Source organism: Trypanosoma melophagium (genome assembly GCF_022059095.1).
Source record: "Trypanosoma melophagium isolate St. Kilda chromosome Unknown ctg2segment0, whole genome shotgun sequence".
Classification (NCBI taxonomy): domain Eukaryota; phylum Euglenozoa; class Kinetoplastea; order Trypanosomatida; family Trypanosomatidae; genus Trypanosoma; species Trypanosoma melophagium.
The window spans coordinates 76,037-90,594 of NW_027125149.1; the positions used below are offsets into that span (position 1 = coordinate 76,037).

General features: G+C 42.8%; 6 protein-coding genes across 6 annotated transcripts; all 6 read right to left on the reverse strand.

Annotated features, from left to right (window-relative positions):
* Window positions 1-2,683: 2,683 nt before the first annotated feature.
* LSM04_008511 (Forkhead-associated (FHA) domain) lies at window positions 2,684-3,511 on the reverse strand (the record flags this gene model as incomplete). The annotated part of the gene is made up of 1 exon (XM_067336004.1): window positions 2,684-3,511. One exon carries the CDS (start codon window positions 3,509-3,511, stop codon window positions 2,684-2,686), a length of 828 nt encoding a protein of 275 aa, XP_067192751.1.
* Window positions 3,512-4,141: 630 nt separating this feature from the next.
* Window positions 4,142-4,426, reverse strand: LSM04_001599 (uncharacterized protein; the record flags this gene model as incomplete). The annotated part of the gene is made up of 1 exon (XM_067336005.1): window positions 4,142-4,426. One exon carries the CDS (start codon window positions 4,424-4,426, stop codon window positions 4,142-4,144), a length of 285 nt encoding a protein of 94 aa, XP_067192375.1.
* A 304-nt stretch (window positions 4,427-4,730) lies between these two features.
* On the reverse strand, window positions 4,731-5,849 carry LSM04_000352 (STI1 domain; the record flags this gene model as incomplete). The annotated part of the gene is made up of 2 exons (XM_067336006.1): window positions 4,731-4,804; window positions 4,859-5,849. The coding sequence occupies 2 exons, from the start codon at window positions 5,847-5,849 to the stop codon at window positions 4,731-4,733; spliced, it is 1,065 nt and encodes a 354-aa protein (XP_067192293.1).
* A 444-nt stretch (window positions 5,850-6,293) lies between these two features.
* On the reverse strand, window positions 6,294-7,094 carry LSM04_003733 (Arf GTPase activating protein; the record flags this gene model as incomplete). Its single annotated transcript, XM_067336007.1, has 1 exon — window positions 6,294-7,094. One exon carries the CDS (start codon window positions 7,092-7,094, stop codon window positions 6,294-6,296), a length of 801 nt encoding a protein of 266 aa, XP_067192490.1.
* A 526-nt stretch (window positions 7,095-7,620) lies between these two features.
* LSM04_006206 (uncharacterized protein) lies at window positions 7,621-8,934 on the reverse strand (the record flags this gene model as incomplete). Its single annotated transcript, XM_067336008.1, has 1 exon — window positions 7,621-8,934. One exon carries the CDS (start codon window positions 8,932-8,934, stop codon window positions 7,621-7,623), a length of 1,314 nt encoding a protein of 437 aa, XP_067192616.1.
* Window positions 8,935-9,862: 928 nt separating this feature from the next.
* On the reverse strand, window positions 9,863-14,551 carry LSM04_004193 (uncharacterized protein; the record flags this gene model as incomplete). Its single annotated transcript, XM_067336009.1, has 1 exon — window positions 9,863-14,551. One exon carries the CDS (start codon window positions 14,549-14,551, stop codon window positions 9,863-9,865), a length of 4,689 nt encoding a protein of 1,562 aa, XP_067192514.1.
* Between the last annotated feature and the right edge of the window lie 7 nt (window positions 14,552-14,558).

Below are 14,558 nucleotides of genomic sequence, written 5' to 3' on the forward strand. Positions count from 1 at the left end.
GGTGTTAAATCTGGGGGCATTGGCGATGATTTACAAGGATGGCGAACTGCTTAGCACCACGCAAAGAGGAGCTGGCCCCCTAGCCTGCAGCTACGCGGCTGAAACCATAGTGCTATATGAAGGATTGCGGAAACTACTCACGATACTACCGGCAGAAAACCCAACATCCTGCAGAGTTTCCGTATTCTCAGATTCGCTGTCTCTACTGGCAGCGCTCCAGGCTGCTCCCCTAACCGTTACGGATCCTATGCTCCGTAAACTATGGAACCTGATCCTCCAAGTGCAACGTCGCAAAGCCCGCATTCGACTGCAATTTATTTTCGGCCATTGCGGAGTAGAGAAGAACGAAAAATGTGACGCTGAGGCCAAAAAAGCTGCGGAGCATGTCCAGAGGGATGATACCTGGATTCCCGATGTTATTGCCTACGCCAAACGCATACTCAAGGGGGAGGAAACACCTCGTCCTTCTCATAGATGGCAAATCACAGGAAACTGGAACCCCACCAAAGACAACCCAGAACTAACACGAGAAGATGAAACAGCGCTTGCAAGATTCCGCACAGGAGTCTCGCATCGATATGGGTGGTTGCTGAGAAAAATCCAAACCCATATCCCCCTGGTTGTCGATGGTGCAATCCCCAAGAGGCAAACCACTCAGCCCCACCAAAGCCGCAAGCAACGCAGAGACACCACCCCATGAGCAAATCATCCGAGCCAGCAGCATGCACAGAGTGCGGAGCACAATACTCATGCAGGAACACCGCAGCGCTTCACATGGTAAACAGGCATGGGTTTAAGAAGGCCGATGCGCTTTGGAAACTCAAGTTTCCCCATGCAGCACCTCCGCCGGACATACCGCCTGAGCCACCGCCGCCCAGACCAACATCTCCGGTAAATACGTTACCTCGCCAATCAGCACATGCAGAGAAAAAACATCCCTTTGCATGCCATTTATGTCACCGAACCTTCCCCCAGAAAAACGAATCAACTCGCCACCTCAGGTACATGCATGATGTCACATGCCCTCCCACTGAAAGAAATCGCCCAGGAGCAGATGAACCAATACCAGAGGGATCGGCATTTCCATGTGACAAATGTGAAATGATAGCGCGCTCTAAAACAGGCCCCAAAGCCCACATTCGAGCACGCCATCCTGAGGACCCCAGTGAAGACGCACCCGGCACGCAGTTAATTCCACAGCCAGCATCACTGCGCTGTGAATTTTGCCTAAGGGATTTCGGTAACATGGGAGCTCTCCCGTGCCATAAAAAGCAAAAACACCCACCTGGAACTCCGATATTGCCGATTACGATACAGGTAACGTTTCCCAGAAATAAAAAACGTCAGCGAGACTCGTCGCCACCGGAACGTGAGGACCACGGCAAGGTTCAGTGCGGTGTGTGTGTAAGAAGTTCTACGCCAACATGCCTTCACTCGCCATTCACTGCAGAAATTTTCACCATGGCAAAGGCATGCCTGCCAAAGGGGCAACCGAATCCTCCCGAAGCAAGGGCGAGAACATAAGAGACCTTGCGACCCTGATTTGCCCCACATGCAACAGACAATGCATGAGCAAATCAGGCCTCACACAACACCGCATGTCTCAACACGGGTATCAGCATATTCGCGCGCATGCTAGCCAACGCACCGACTGCGAAGAAACAGCACTGCATCTCTTGAGTTGCCCCGCCCTTCGTCCATTGCAAATAAAGTATGCTATAACAGATATCCCTCTCCAGAAACCGTGCTTTTCTAAACAGTTAGCCCAGTTCCTTCTGGCAGTGGAGCGGAACTATGCGATACCGCAGACTTCACGGTCCAGAACCCCTACGCCTCCTTCCTCCACCCTGTAAGGCCTCCACACCCCTCTAAGACCAGCGACGAGCTCGATTATGGAATCCCTGGCAGGATTAGTCTCAAGAGGCACTTGTCACGATCCCCAACAAGAACAAAAAACAGAGGAGATCATTGAGGCCCAATCATTAACTAAAAAACCAAAAATAACAAAAATGAATAACAAAAGGAGAGTGGCCGACGGGCTCTGGGAAAGGATGGTGGGAGTAGAGTATCTCTCGTAGACTGTTTACCGTTCATAGATTGGTTCTAACAATAAAAATAAAGCAAAACTTGAAAATAACAAAACTCAAATAATAAAAACCCAAAATAACAAAATAAATATTACAAGAGCTTGAGGACCCCACAAAACGAAGAGATTTTTCTCTCAAGCACCGCTCTTCATAGACAGCAGCCTCGGTGCTCTACGGTGAGAAGCTGATAGCCGTACCGTTGGGGTAAAACCCATAAAGACACGAGGAATAAAAAAACAGGTTCAAGTAACAACTGTTTGTCTGGGTCTGGGAGAACCCCCGGAGTTTTGTAAAGAGAGATGCATATTTTGCCTGGCATTCAGCCAGAGGTTGAATTTTGTACTGTGATGTCTTTTAAAAGTAATAGGATTCTTGTAATGTTTAACAATTTGTTTCATTTTTGTTTTTTCCTTGATTTTTTTTTTCTTAACCTTTGAGCAAAAATGATCCCAAATAGAACAGAAAAAGGTTGCAAAGGACATATTAACTAAAAGAAAAAAGAAAAAATGTATATCACCTACTAGTAATAATGAGAAATAATACCATTATACCCTCTTTACCCATACTGTACTTATTACCTCTCTGGACCGATCCCATTAAGACCGCACAACAACGTATTTTCGCGATGAATAGCCAAAAGTCAATACATCACCTTCAATAAGGGTCATTGGCCGCAATGCCTGTAAAGACTCCCCATTAAGACGAGTACCGTTCGTGGATCCGAGATCTAACACCTGCAACTCCATCGACCATTGATCCTCACCGTCGCCAAGATTAGACATGATTTCACGTACACGAACACATAACTTCACAATTTCTTCCACAGAGTTCCAGTTAATATCCCCCTGGCCTTCCAACCACGTTGTGAACTGCTGCTCCAGATCATCAGCTAAGGCGTATAAGAAACGCACTTCGAGAACCGCGTGCTGAGCGGAGCAACTCGGGTGATCCAGAGGAATATCATTTAACTCACGATCCTTTCCAATAAGCGTCACCGCCCTACGCGTCACCGCCGAGTACAATCCTACAGGTTGACCATCCTTCAACACGCGTAGATTATATGTGGGAACGTATGGCTGAAAAAGACCTTCATTCATATTGGCATTTGAACTCTCACGGTTTTCTGAGTCCCTAGGTATAGAATGGTCCCATTTGAGAATTTCACGAAGTAAGGCACCATGACGTCTAGGGTCATTATGACGTTTTCGTAACTCTTCATACACATATCCCAATCGAAGAAAACGGATAATACTGTATTCAATACCATCACCTTCTGTAATACTATGAAGAATGCGTTGTGGCACTGTTAACAGGGATGGAAACCATTTAGCGGATTTTCCCGAAAGCAAACGTGTTGTTGAAACAGGCAATCCTTGGTATGAGTTGTTGAGAGCGCCTGTTCGACCGTAAAAAGGTTTCTCCATACTTTTTTTTTTGGTGCCCCCTACAGCTTCAAGGGGGAAAAAAAAAAACAGAAAAAATAATACACATACATAAACATGAACAGAAAGATATACAATTTGCCACTATCAATAGCCATATGTACAGGCCTTAAAAAGGAAGAAAAAAAGTTAAGGGATAAACCACCAGAGTTGCTTATACGCACCACTGTAGCGACCTGATACATACTACATTTAAAGAAAAAAAAGATAAATGGTGTAGAGTACATGTTTCTTTCTATTTAATCCTTCTTCATGAAGGAATTGCCTTGAAAAAAAAAGATGCAGATAAGTATATAAGCCCTTCAGATATACAGAAAAACTACATTTTTATTATCTTTAGTGCTGTACATCTCCACCCGTCCCCATCCTCTTGAAGCCACCATCGACAGTTCTAACCTCATTATGATACCAAACTAAATAATTTTTACCAATAAAAGGTTGACAGAACTTCGTTTTTTTTTCTCTTTTTCTGGGTTTATGTATCTTTTCTCGGGCCGCCCAAGATCTATTCGCTGTACGTACGTATGTACATACGTTTTTTTTTCCTCTCTATCTCTCTGTGATTCGTCATTGACAGTGGTGGAATTAAAAAATAAAAGAGTGGTACAGAGTCTATGGGTTAGCTGCGCGATAGGCGAGATAGGTGTCCACTGCCCACTTAAGCCACACAAAGAAAACAACCTCCATAGTGACCACTGCCGCCCACATACCACACTGAGAGTTTCTACTGCTCGCAGAACACGGTCTCCGTGCCAGAATCGCTTCCACAGTACGTGCCTCCACGACAATGTTAGCGACACTTTCCTTCGCGTTTCCATTCATTTCAGGGGGAGTCACTGGCTGCTTTCGCCCTCGTGAGGCACTTCTTGACGCTCGGCGGCGGGTGGGTGACGGCATCGCTTCACAATTTTTCTATTAAAAAAAACGAGAGCAAAAAAAAGAAGGAAAAAAAAAAATGACGTTGAAAGGAAATGGGGGAATTTGAAAGAGAGTACTGTAACCCACAAAACAAGAAAAAACAACAACAACAACAACAACGTATATTTAGACCACGATCAAATCCCGCCTTTTGCTACCCAAAAATAACAAAAAAAACATGGTACCAATAATAATAATAATAATAATAATAATAATAATAATAATAATAATAATAATAATAATAAAACTGTCAAAATTACACCTTTATGCATTAAACCTTTTTTTAATCTAAATCGTCGCTGGAATGTGTATTCGGTTTTGAGCTCGCTCCACCAGGGAATCCTCCAGGAAATCCTCCTGGGAAACCACCAGGAACAGGGGTTCGACCAGGGAATGCATTAGGAGCTCCACCTCCCATCACCTTGGACATCATCTTCTGCATAAGAGGTCCGATTTTTGGATCACCCATCATTTGCATAGCAGACATGGGGTTTCGCATAAGTGTAGCCAATTTTGATGCTACTTCTGGATCCTGCATAGCTGTCTTGAATTCTGGATCGTTTAGTAGTTCTTCCATTCCAGGAGGAATAGCACCAGCACCAGGGAATCCACCGGCTTGTTGTTGTTGTGGTTGTTGTTGTGCCTTCTCTTGTTCCCTCTCATACTGCTCTTTTTCACGTTGTCGACGAAGAGCCTCTTCTCGTTGACGCTCTTCCTTCTCTTGCTTCTCACGTTGTGCCTGACGGCGTTTACTTATCCTCTCCTTCACAAACTTTAGAAGCCCATCAATATGTTCATCGTAGTCAAGCGTTTGGGCCTCCGCCAGATCCCTCAGTGCATCCTCCCACTTACCCAAGTGACGATTAACAATGCCACGAACACGTAATGCACGGACATTTTGAGGATTAATTTCAAGAGCTCGGCTGGCATCACGCAACGCAGCAGCAGGTCGTGCACAGTCAAGCAAATAACTTGCCCGCTGCGACCAGTACATCGCCTTACCTGGAACCAGTCGCAATGCTTGCTCCATCTTCCCAACAGCCTCTTCCTTTTTGCCTTGACTGGCAGACTCTGCAGCTGCGGCCTTGAGCTCAGCAGCCTTTTCCTCATCCTCTGGTGTAGGATCGGCGCTGGAGGAAAGTGGAATATGATCATCCGGTAGGTCCTTTTCCAACTCCCACCGTTCCTCATCTGGTTCACTTGTGTACACTTCTTCATTGCTTTCTTCTTTCGTTGTCTGTTCTTTGTTTTCTGCGCGGGGTTGCGGCAGAGATGCACCAAAGGAAACCAAATAAGCACGAAAGTCTCGAAGTTCGTCACGGTAAATTTCCTCCGGGTGGTGACGCAGATACTCCACAACACGCTTTACTGCTTCCAAGTCATTCACAGACAGACTTTCCATGTTGGAGGTCAAAAATAATAGGAAAAACAAATAAAAAAGTATCCACCTGTTGTTTCTTCTTTTTTTTTTTTTTTCCTTTTTTGATCTTAAAAGTTCACTTGAGATGTGCTTTGTCTTTATTCACACTATTATAGTTTGATATTAACCTAATTTTCCTCTTTGATTTATAACAAAAAATAAAATAAAGTATCGCAGTAAAAACAAAGAGTTGGGAAAATAATAATAATAATAATAATAATAATAATAATAATAATAATAATAATAAGTGGAATTAGTCAAATCTAGTTGGGGGTTTCCAAATAACAGTGAACATAGGGAAAGAGAAGGAAAAAAGAAAAAAAAGAGGATGTGCACACTCTTATGCGTGAATATTTCTTTTTTTTTTTTCCTTTCCTTGCATTTCTGCGCATATGGCGATAACAAGGGAATGTCATGTGTGGTAAATCACACAACGCCAACAATATCAACAGCAGAGGGTTCCTTAAGATGAAAGTGCGCTAAAAGAGCTTCTCGACGCTTCTCGTACTCATCAAGTGGAACGTTTACAACTCCAAATATACCATGTACGGGTTTTACCTTCTTTGACTTCTTTGAAATAGCGTCTGCGTTGACACCATAGAGAGCCTTCATAGCCTCTTCACGCTGTTGGGTGCTTCTACCATCACCACCACTTCTTCCTGCTACAATGGTGTGACTAGTACTGGTAGTACTTTTCTTTGGTTTCCTTCCATAGCGTGTTTGTTTATAGTATTGTCTAAGAATATCATTCACATTTTCGACTGCAAAAGCTTTTTCCTGATACTTTTGTTGAATAAACGTCTTCAACGTTGATTCTTGTTCAGCGGATGTCATAGGCTTCATCCCTTTTGGTAGACGAGCTTCGTATAGCAATTTCCCTTTTTTATTGCCAATAGCTTCCATCAAATTAACTTCTGTCGTGAGCCATTTATCCATATTTGTAGATTTTATTTTTGTCACATGAACACCTAATGAACGATGAATACCAGAGCACCTTATACATAAAAAAACGCCATGATTCACAGATGCCCATCGCGTCCCGTTACTATTACAATCATTGCAAGTATTATTTGGAGGAGTTTGACAGATTAGTTCAACACGCTGACGGTTAGCATTCCAGTCTTCTTCTTGATCCTCCTCCTCTACGGTCGTCTCCACTGAGGGTTTACTAGTCTTATCCCTATGACTCTTACGACGGTGACGTTTGCGGTGCTTTTCCTCGGGCATTATTTATGGGTAACGAGACCACGCCCCTGAACCTTAAAGATAAAGAGAGAGAGAGGGAGAGAAACCAAGAAAAAAAGAACACGAGCATGAACAAAATGAAAGAAAAGAAAAAAGAAAAGAAAAGAAAAGAAAACAAGCAAAAAAAAAAAGAAATATACAAAGAACAAAGTTTACTCATGACTAGATACGCCCTTCTTTCCTCTTGCATTCTGTTTTTTTTTTTTTTCAGTCTCTCTGTATCACCGTATTTACGTGAGAACGTATAAGTAGTGTATATTGTGTTCCTTCTGACACGACTCATAGTATAGGAAGAAATTACCGCTCAAGATTTTTTTTTCCTTTCTTCTCTTTTTCTTTTCTTACCCTTTCTCTTCACACCAAAACCAAAGCAGTGTGCCCCCACCCCCTTCCCCTGAAGAGCACGCAGTTCCTTTCATGTCATGAAGTGACACCTATCATCATGCATTGGTCTCAATACAGTAAAAGATCATTATTTTTTTTTGTTGTTTATCTTTTCTCTTCCACCTCATTTGATGTGAAGAAACACTGTATCTCCCGAACGCACCTCACCCCAGGACAACACTTGCTGATTCTGATCCTTAATAACAACCTCCCGTGGTGGATAACCGGTTTTAATTGAACACTTCGGCACTCCGTGAGGGTAGGCTTCGGGTCGGCTCTTATACGCACAATAGGCCAAGTAATCCACGAGCAGTTGTACAGGTGTCTCAGGCTTCAGTCGCAATGTTATTTGTTCGTTTGGAAGTCGACAACGCAATGCAAAGGCGTTCTTTCCATCAGCACTTACTTCATATGGAGTAATGTCAACCGCTACAGGTGGAGGCACCGCGACAGCAGGACTGTGATTGTCGTCAGTAATATCAACAACATTATTATTACTATTATCATCATCAACTAAAAACTCCTGCCTTTGGGGTTCGGAGGAAACAGTCTCTACAGGACGCCTCTGATACTTTTTATCCTCCCATTGAGAGGGTGAACCGCGTTCTGCAACAAATAAGAGAAGCGCTTCATTAACTTCATTAGCATCAATACCTCTTTCTGAAATGTTCAAAGGTACCAATGATTCTTTCAATGTGGTAAGAGGGTTAATAATAAGCAATACTGGAATATCTCTCAGGCGGTCAACACGATAACCATGCGAGAGTTGCTCTCCCTGCTCCGTTGAGACATTAACTTCATAGACACAAAACATGCTAACTGTTTCACTCATTCTCTCAGAACACCAGACATCCCTGTTAACGCAGAAACTTTTGAAATCATCCCCACGAAGACAAAGAAGTACCCACTGATCATTTTGCAATGCACGAGCGCAAAAATGCGCAAATGGGACAGTCCCTTGTTCTACAAATGACGGTGTTGGGAATAGCCCCGACGCCATATCCGCCTCCACGCTTGACTGACGTTGTTGTTGTTGTTGTTGTTGTCTCCACTGTTGATAGACATATGGCAGTGAAGCCTGTCCACTGCTTGGCACCGCAGGAAATTGCTCCTGTCGATCAGCGCCTCCACCGCCGTCCAGTCGACTCATTAAGTACGGTGGTGTGGCGTACCCCGGCGATCCGGTGTTAGACAGCTCCGACGGGGATGAGAAGCCCAGCGGAGGACGAGCAGAACTCTGCGCTTCACGCAATGGCTGTTGTTGAGCTTCTTCCTGTTGTTGTGATTGTGATTGTTGTTGATCGTGGTGTTGGGCTGCGGTGTACAGTGATTGTGCGAGTCCAATATCAAAGTTGGCGTCTGCTAAATAACCAACGGCCTCTTCCTCACTGCACTCGTTGATGGCCATGAATGTCGCGACAACATCTCCGTCACTCATCTCTTTTTTTTTAAGAGGACCACTCTACTGTAACACTTAACGTAATGTCTATACGCGACTTTATATCCTTTTGTTTTGTTTTTTTTTTTCTTTGCTGCAGTCAGAAACTCTTCTATTCCCACAGCAAAAAAATAGAATCTACAATCTTTTTTATTTCCTTCTTCAAACCCTATTCTTCTTCTTGCTATTGTTGCTATGCTCTGCTGACAGGTGAAATCAGTAGTCTCACACACTCTCAGAGAGAATGATCAACTTTTTCTCGGTTTGTGTTTTTGTACTTTCTCTTAACTAACACAAAACTGAAATGCCTTCCTCTCTTTCACACACACACAAGGAGGAAGATAATAATTAAATATATAGATAAGCGGGTACGACAAGGAGACCTCCCCCTTGTGTATACTCAATTTATCCTTATAAAACAAATACAATATGGACACAGACACAACATATGAGAAAAAAAAGCAAGGGGAGAGAGAGAGAAAAAGAATAATAATAATAATAATAATAATAATAATAATAATAATAATAATAATAATAATAATAATAATAATAATAATAACAATAATAATAAACAATAGTTCATATCCCCAATAATGCACAGAAAAAAAAACCTTATTGAAAGGGTACAGGGTATTTCAGTGTTCCAAAAGATCAATGAGCAAGAAAAAAAAATACGAGGTGGTATTGTTAATAGTTAATAATAATAATAATAATAATAATAATAATAATAATAATACTGATGCCTATATACATGTTTTTTTTTTCCAAGGTGATGTCTCACCAGTTAGAGTACAATACCCCTACAAACAGAGTAACTACAAATAATTAGATGTATAAATACGTATACATAGATAGCCACCAGAAAACCCCACAATACGACAAGAAACCACCTGTACACGATGACACTCATGAAAACGATATTTCATCTCTACAACTCCTCGTTTTTACTGATTCTCTCTTCTGTGATTTCTTCTTCCTCGTATTCCTCGTACTCCTCGTACTCTTCCGATTCCTCTTCGCTTTCCTCCTCACTTTCAACGTGTTTTGCCTGGAATTGAGGCAGACCAACGGCAACCACAGTACCAGGCGTTGCCCTCTCTACAATCTCCTCTTCCGATTCCTCCTCTTCATCATCAGTCACTTCTTCCAAATAATATTCATACTCTTCCTCTTCCTCTTCATCGTCGACCTCTTCCTCCTTCTTTTCCTCCTGTACTGGCTTGTCGAGTTCTTGTGCTTCCTCCTTCTTTTCCTCCTGTACTGGCTCGTCGAGTTCTTGTGCTTCCTCCTTCTTTTCCTCCTGTACTGGCTCGTCGAGTTCTTGTGCTTCCTCCTTCTTTTCCTCCTGTACTGGCTCGTCGAGTTCTTGTGCTTCCTCCTTCTTTTCCTCCTGTACTGGCTTGTCGAGTTCTTGTGCTTCCTCCTTCTTTTCCTCCTGTACTGGCTCGTCGAGTTCTTGTGCTTCCTCCTTCTTTTCCTCCTGTACTGGCTTGTCGAGTTCTTGTGCTTCCTCCTTCTTTTCCTCCTGTACTGGCTCGTCGAGTTCTTGTGCTTCCTCCTTCTTTTCCTCCTGTAATGGCTCGTCGAGTTCTTCTACTTCCTCCTTCTTTTCCTCCTGGAATTGCCATTGATTATTGCCTTTGGGAGTTATTTCTGCATCAGAGCCTTTAACATCACTACTACCTTCACGCTCAGTGCTGGGTGTATCCTGGCGGCCAGAACGTCCTTTCTCTCCTTCTAGAGTTCTCATAATTTCCTTTCGTTCCTTGTTTTCCTCTTCCGCAATAACAGCAGCTTGTTCACAGGCGAAGTGTTCACAAATGGGATTTACAAGCGTGGTGTAGTACTTCCTGTAGAGAAGTCCTCGGGATTTACTTTCTTTCATATCAAGAAGAGTTTTACCATACTCCAGTGCAATAATACCACGGTGTTCATGTTCCCCCCTCACCAACATGCGGAGAAGAAATAAAATACGTTCATTCTCTAATACTTTACGTACTGAACTTTCATCATCCACAAGCTCCAGTTGTTCAGTAGCATTGTAATAATAATGCCGCTCTAGTGTCTCTCGTGTACTTGGTTCCTCCTGTTCAAGTGTAATCTCAAACAGGTGGTGTCGCATTCTCCATAGTAGTAGCATGCGATTCCGCCACTCATCCTCCTCAATGCAGTAAGTGAAATCTACGTTAAAACACATGTAAGAGAGAAGCTGTGGCACGTCATTCATCAAGTACTCTTTTAGTAAAACTGTGCCTTGCATGGGTTTCATGACAGAAAACACATATGCATCCATCTCTTGTAACTCCATAGATGCACGTTCCTCTGCCTCTTGCTGCAAAACTTGTTGCATAGCTTCACGAAAAGCAGAGAGCCGCTTTTTGTGTGTTATATAACGACGCCAAGAACGTTGTACTTTACATGCCATGATATCCCTTAAAAAAGTAGCCTTTTTGGGTTCAAATACGTATTCAAATTCTTTTCGCCATTCTTGCATGATACCAACACGCTCGTATGACTCCATTTGCCAGAGTACAGCCAAGGCATCTGGTTCACACACAGTGGTGCTACAGCCAAAGTTACGCAACATCACATTATAGACAATATGTTCTAGTTTCTCAATCTCTGAACGTGCCCGTGGCTCTGATTTCTCCTCTAACACTCGCAGCATCAATCCAATTGCCTGTTCTCTCTCCCTATATACCTGTTGCAGTTCCTCCTTTAATGCATCTCTACACTGCTGAACCACCAATCGCTGAGCCGGCTGCAACTCCCGTAATTCCTTCTGTTCTTTTTTAAATGCATAACGCTCGTGCAGATACCGCCGTCGTCCTGATCGTCCCACTTCACCACGGCGATAACTACGGTAAAACTGCGCAATGATAGTAGCCGACGCCATCTGCCGCTGTAATAATCGCAATTGATCGCTCGCCTCTTCATTCGCCATCGTTACAAGAGCCGCCCACACCTTTTGCTCCTCCGATACCACAACATTACGCAAGAATGTTTCCTGCAATGGTACAAGTGCCAGACGAGCGGAGTGAAGGATATCGACATGGCACTCCAGAAGAAAGGAAGCACGTTCTCTGGTAAACTTCAAGGCTTCCTCAGTGAAAGATTGTTGTACATCTGTGCAAAAACTCTGAAGAAGTATTTGACACACACGTGTATCAAATGCCTCTATTTTCAATGCACCTAATTTGCAGTTCCACATGAGTTGAGACATTTTCGCCTCATGCGATTCCTGAAGGCTATTCATACGGTAGAAGAGGGATTCCGCAAGAGATTGACGCTCCTCTTCGAGAGCCAATTCACGTTCCATAGCTGTAATGCGAATAATTTCCCGTTCATCCAGTTCTTCACTACGAATACTTGAAAATGATTGTTTTTCAGACTCTATAATGGCATCCCGCCCTTTTTTTTCTTCCTTTTCTTCCATTATCCACTTCTTACCCAAAACAGAGAGAAGGTTTTCAAATATTTTGCCCATTTGGAGACGTTCAAACTCCTCCCTGACATCTAACTCTCGACGAAGATCAACTTCACTGGAAAGACAGTATTGTATTTTTGGCATAATGATATTCTCAAGAACGTCTACCCTTTCTGATTGAAATAATCTCGTTTTCTCCCATTCCTCCTGTGAGTTAACAATAACACGATGTCGGAACTCCTCTTCACACAAATCCTTTATTTCAGCCTCATGTATTGCCAATATTTCATCCTGAATAGCAGCACAATCAGCCATAAGAGAGGCTTTAAAAGCAGTTAACGAATTTATACCACGTTCTATTTTCTTTCTATCACGATTAGATTGAATAATTCGTCCAACCTCTTTATGAGTGTAACGCCATCCAAGTTTTCCATTTTTCCAGCGACGAAAAGCACGTTGAATAGTAACTATCTGAGAAGCGTACGTTGAGTCTTGTCCAGTAAGAAACTGAAGTAGTGAAAATTGTTTAAAAAATACAATTTCCATATCATACTCCCATGCGTGCATTAACGATACACGAAGTGCTAATTCTAAACGTTGTACCAAAATCTGGCGAAGTACTGCTTCATCTTCTACAAAAGATGCGTAACTTTCATCATATTCAGCAATAAGGGATTCCAATTTTGCCGAAAATTTGGTCTCCTTATACATTTTATATATCATATCACGAAAAGCATTTTCCTCAGTAGAAATAATATTACGATCCTCATTTTCATATAAGATACATTCATCAATTTCATTTGTGAATAATATAGGAGTTTTCATAACTTCTGCCTCCACCACCTCTTTTACCTGTCTTCGACGTTCCTCTCGTAAATTTTGCCAATACAGCAAACGTTCTAGGTGCATTCGTTTATGTTGCCAAACTCGTACAACTGAGTACTCTTCATGAAAAAGAGCTATAATACCTTCAAACTCTTCTGCTTCACATTGCTCAATTATTTTACGATCTTCCGCATCTTTATCTAAGAGGCCAACATAAGCTGCGATACCAATAGTATTACGCAATTTAGCGCGTAATCGAACAAGACGTGTCTGTGGTTCAGGCACAGATAAAACATTTTGCTCTAACCCAGATTCCACTTTCCCTGATAGATGTGATTCTGGTTCCTCAACTGTTTGGTGGTTCTGTTGAGCGGCAATGTCAGCGGCGTGTTTCAGTCGTACATAACGTTGTAAAATAATTCTTGCATCTGGTTCTTGTGTTGGCGGTGGTGGTGGTGTTGGTGTGTGGTAAGTAGTATTACTGCGGTTGTTGTTGCTTTTTAATGGATAGAGCGCATCTGCCTCTTCCAGTCGCTTTCGCTTATCCTCCTTGGCGCGCAATATACTCTTATACTTGATAAGCTGTATACCAATTTCAGACTCATTTAACATCCAATGACGTTCCTTTTCCTCGCCGTAGATAATATTAGCCCGAGTCCTACGCTCAGAACTTTGAAGATCTTCCAACTCTTCCCGTAAAACAAAAGTGACATAACTAACCACCATCATCTGGAGAAGTACACCTCGTTCCCAGACTTCTGTATCCAATAAATGTTGACGTTCCACCTCCTCCAAAACTGTGAGAGGGATAGGATGACTATGTATCCCCTCAGCACGAGAAACAAAGACACCGCCTTCCTTCTTAAAATGTAGACCACGTGAGAATACAGAAGGAAAGGTTGAACTTTTTGTTTCATTATCTTTATTGTCTGCTTGAGTTTCAGTCTCTTTCCCTACTGTTGCTGCTGCTGCTGATGTTACTGCCGCTTGTGATGCCAATGGTGATAACGTAGATGCCCTTCCTCCCCATGAATGGAATTGGATAGGGGGTTTCGAAATAAGAGGGAGACGAGGTGATGTTTCTGGTTCTGGACGGTTCAAGAATTGTTTTCGCACAGTTCGGAGAAGTTTCAGGTACCCTTCATGTTCATCTGTACTACTACATACACGATGTATTGTTCGCCGTTGAATTAGACGATGAAACTCCTCGACGGTCTCTGCGCCATCTGTTGTAGCAGCAATAGGGGCTTTCTTACTGCCGTTATTGTTATGTTCGCCGTTGTTGTTGTTGTTGTTGTGGGTCTTACGCTCAACAGGTTTGCTGTTCCCTTTGCCCCTCTCAATGCTAGGCAGAGAGTAGCTCATTCTGGAA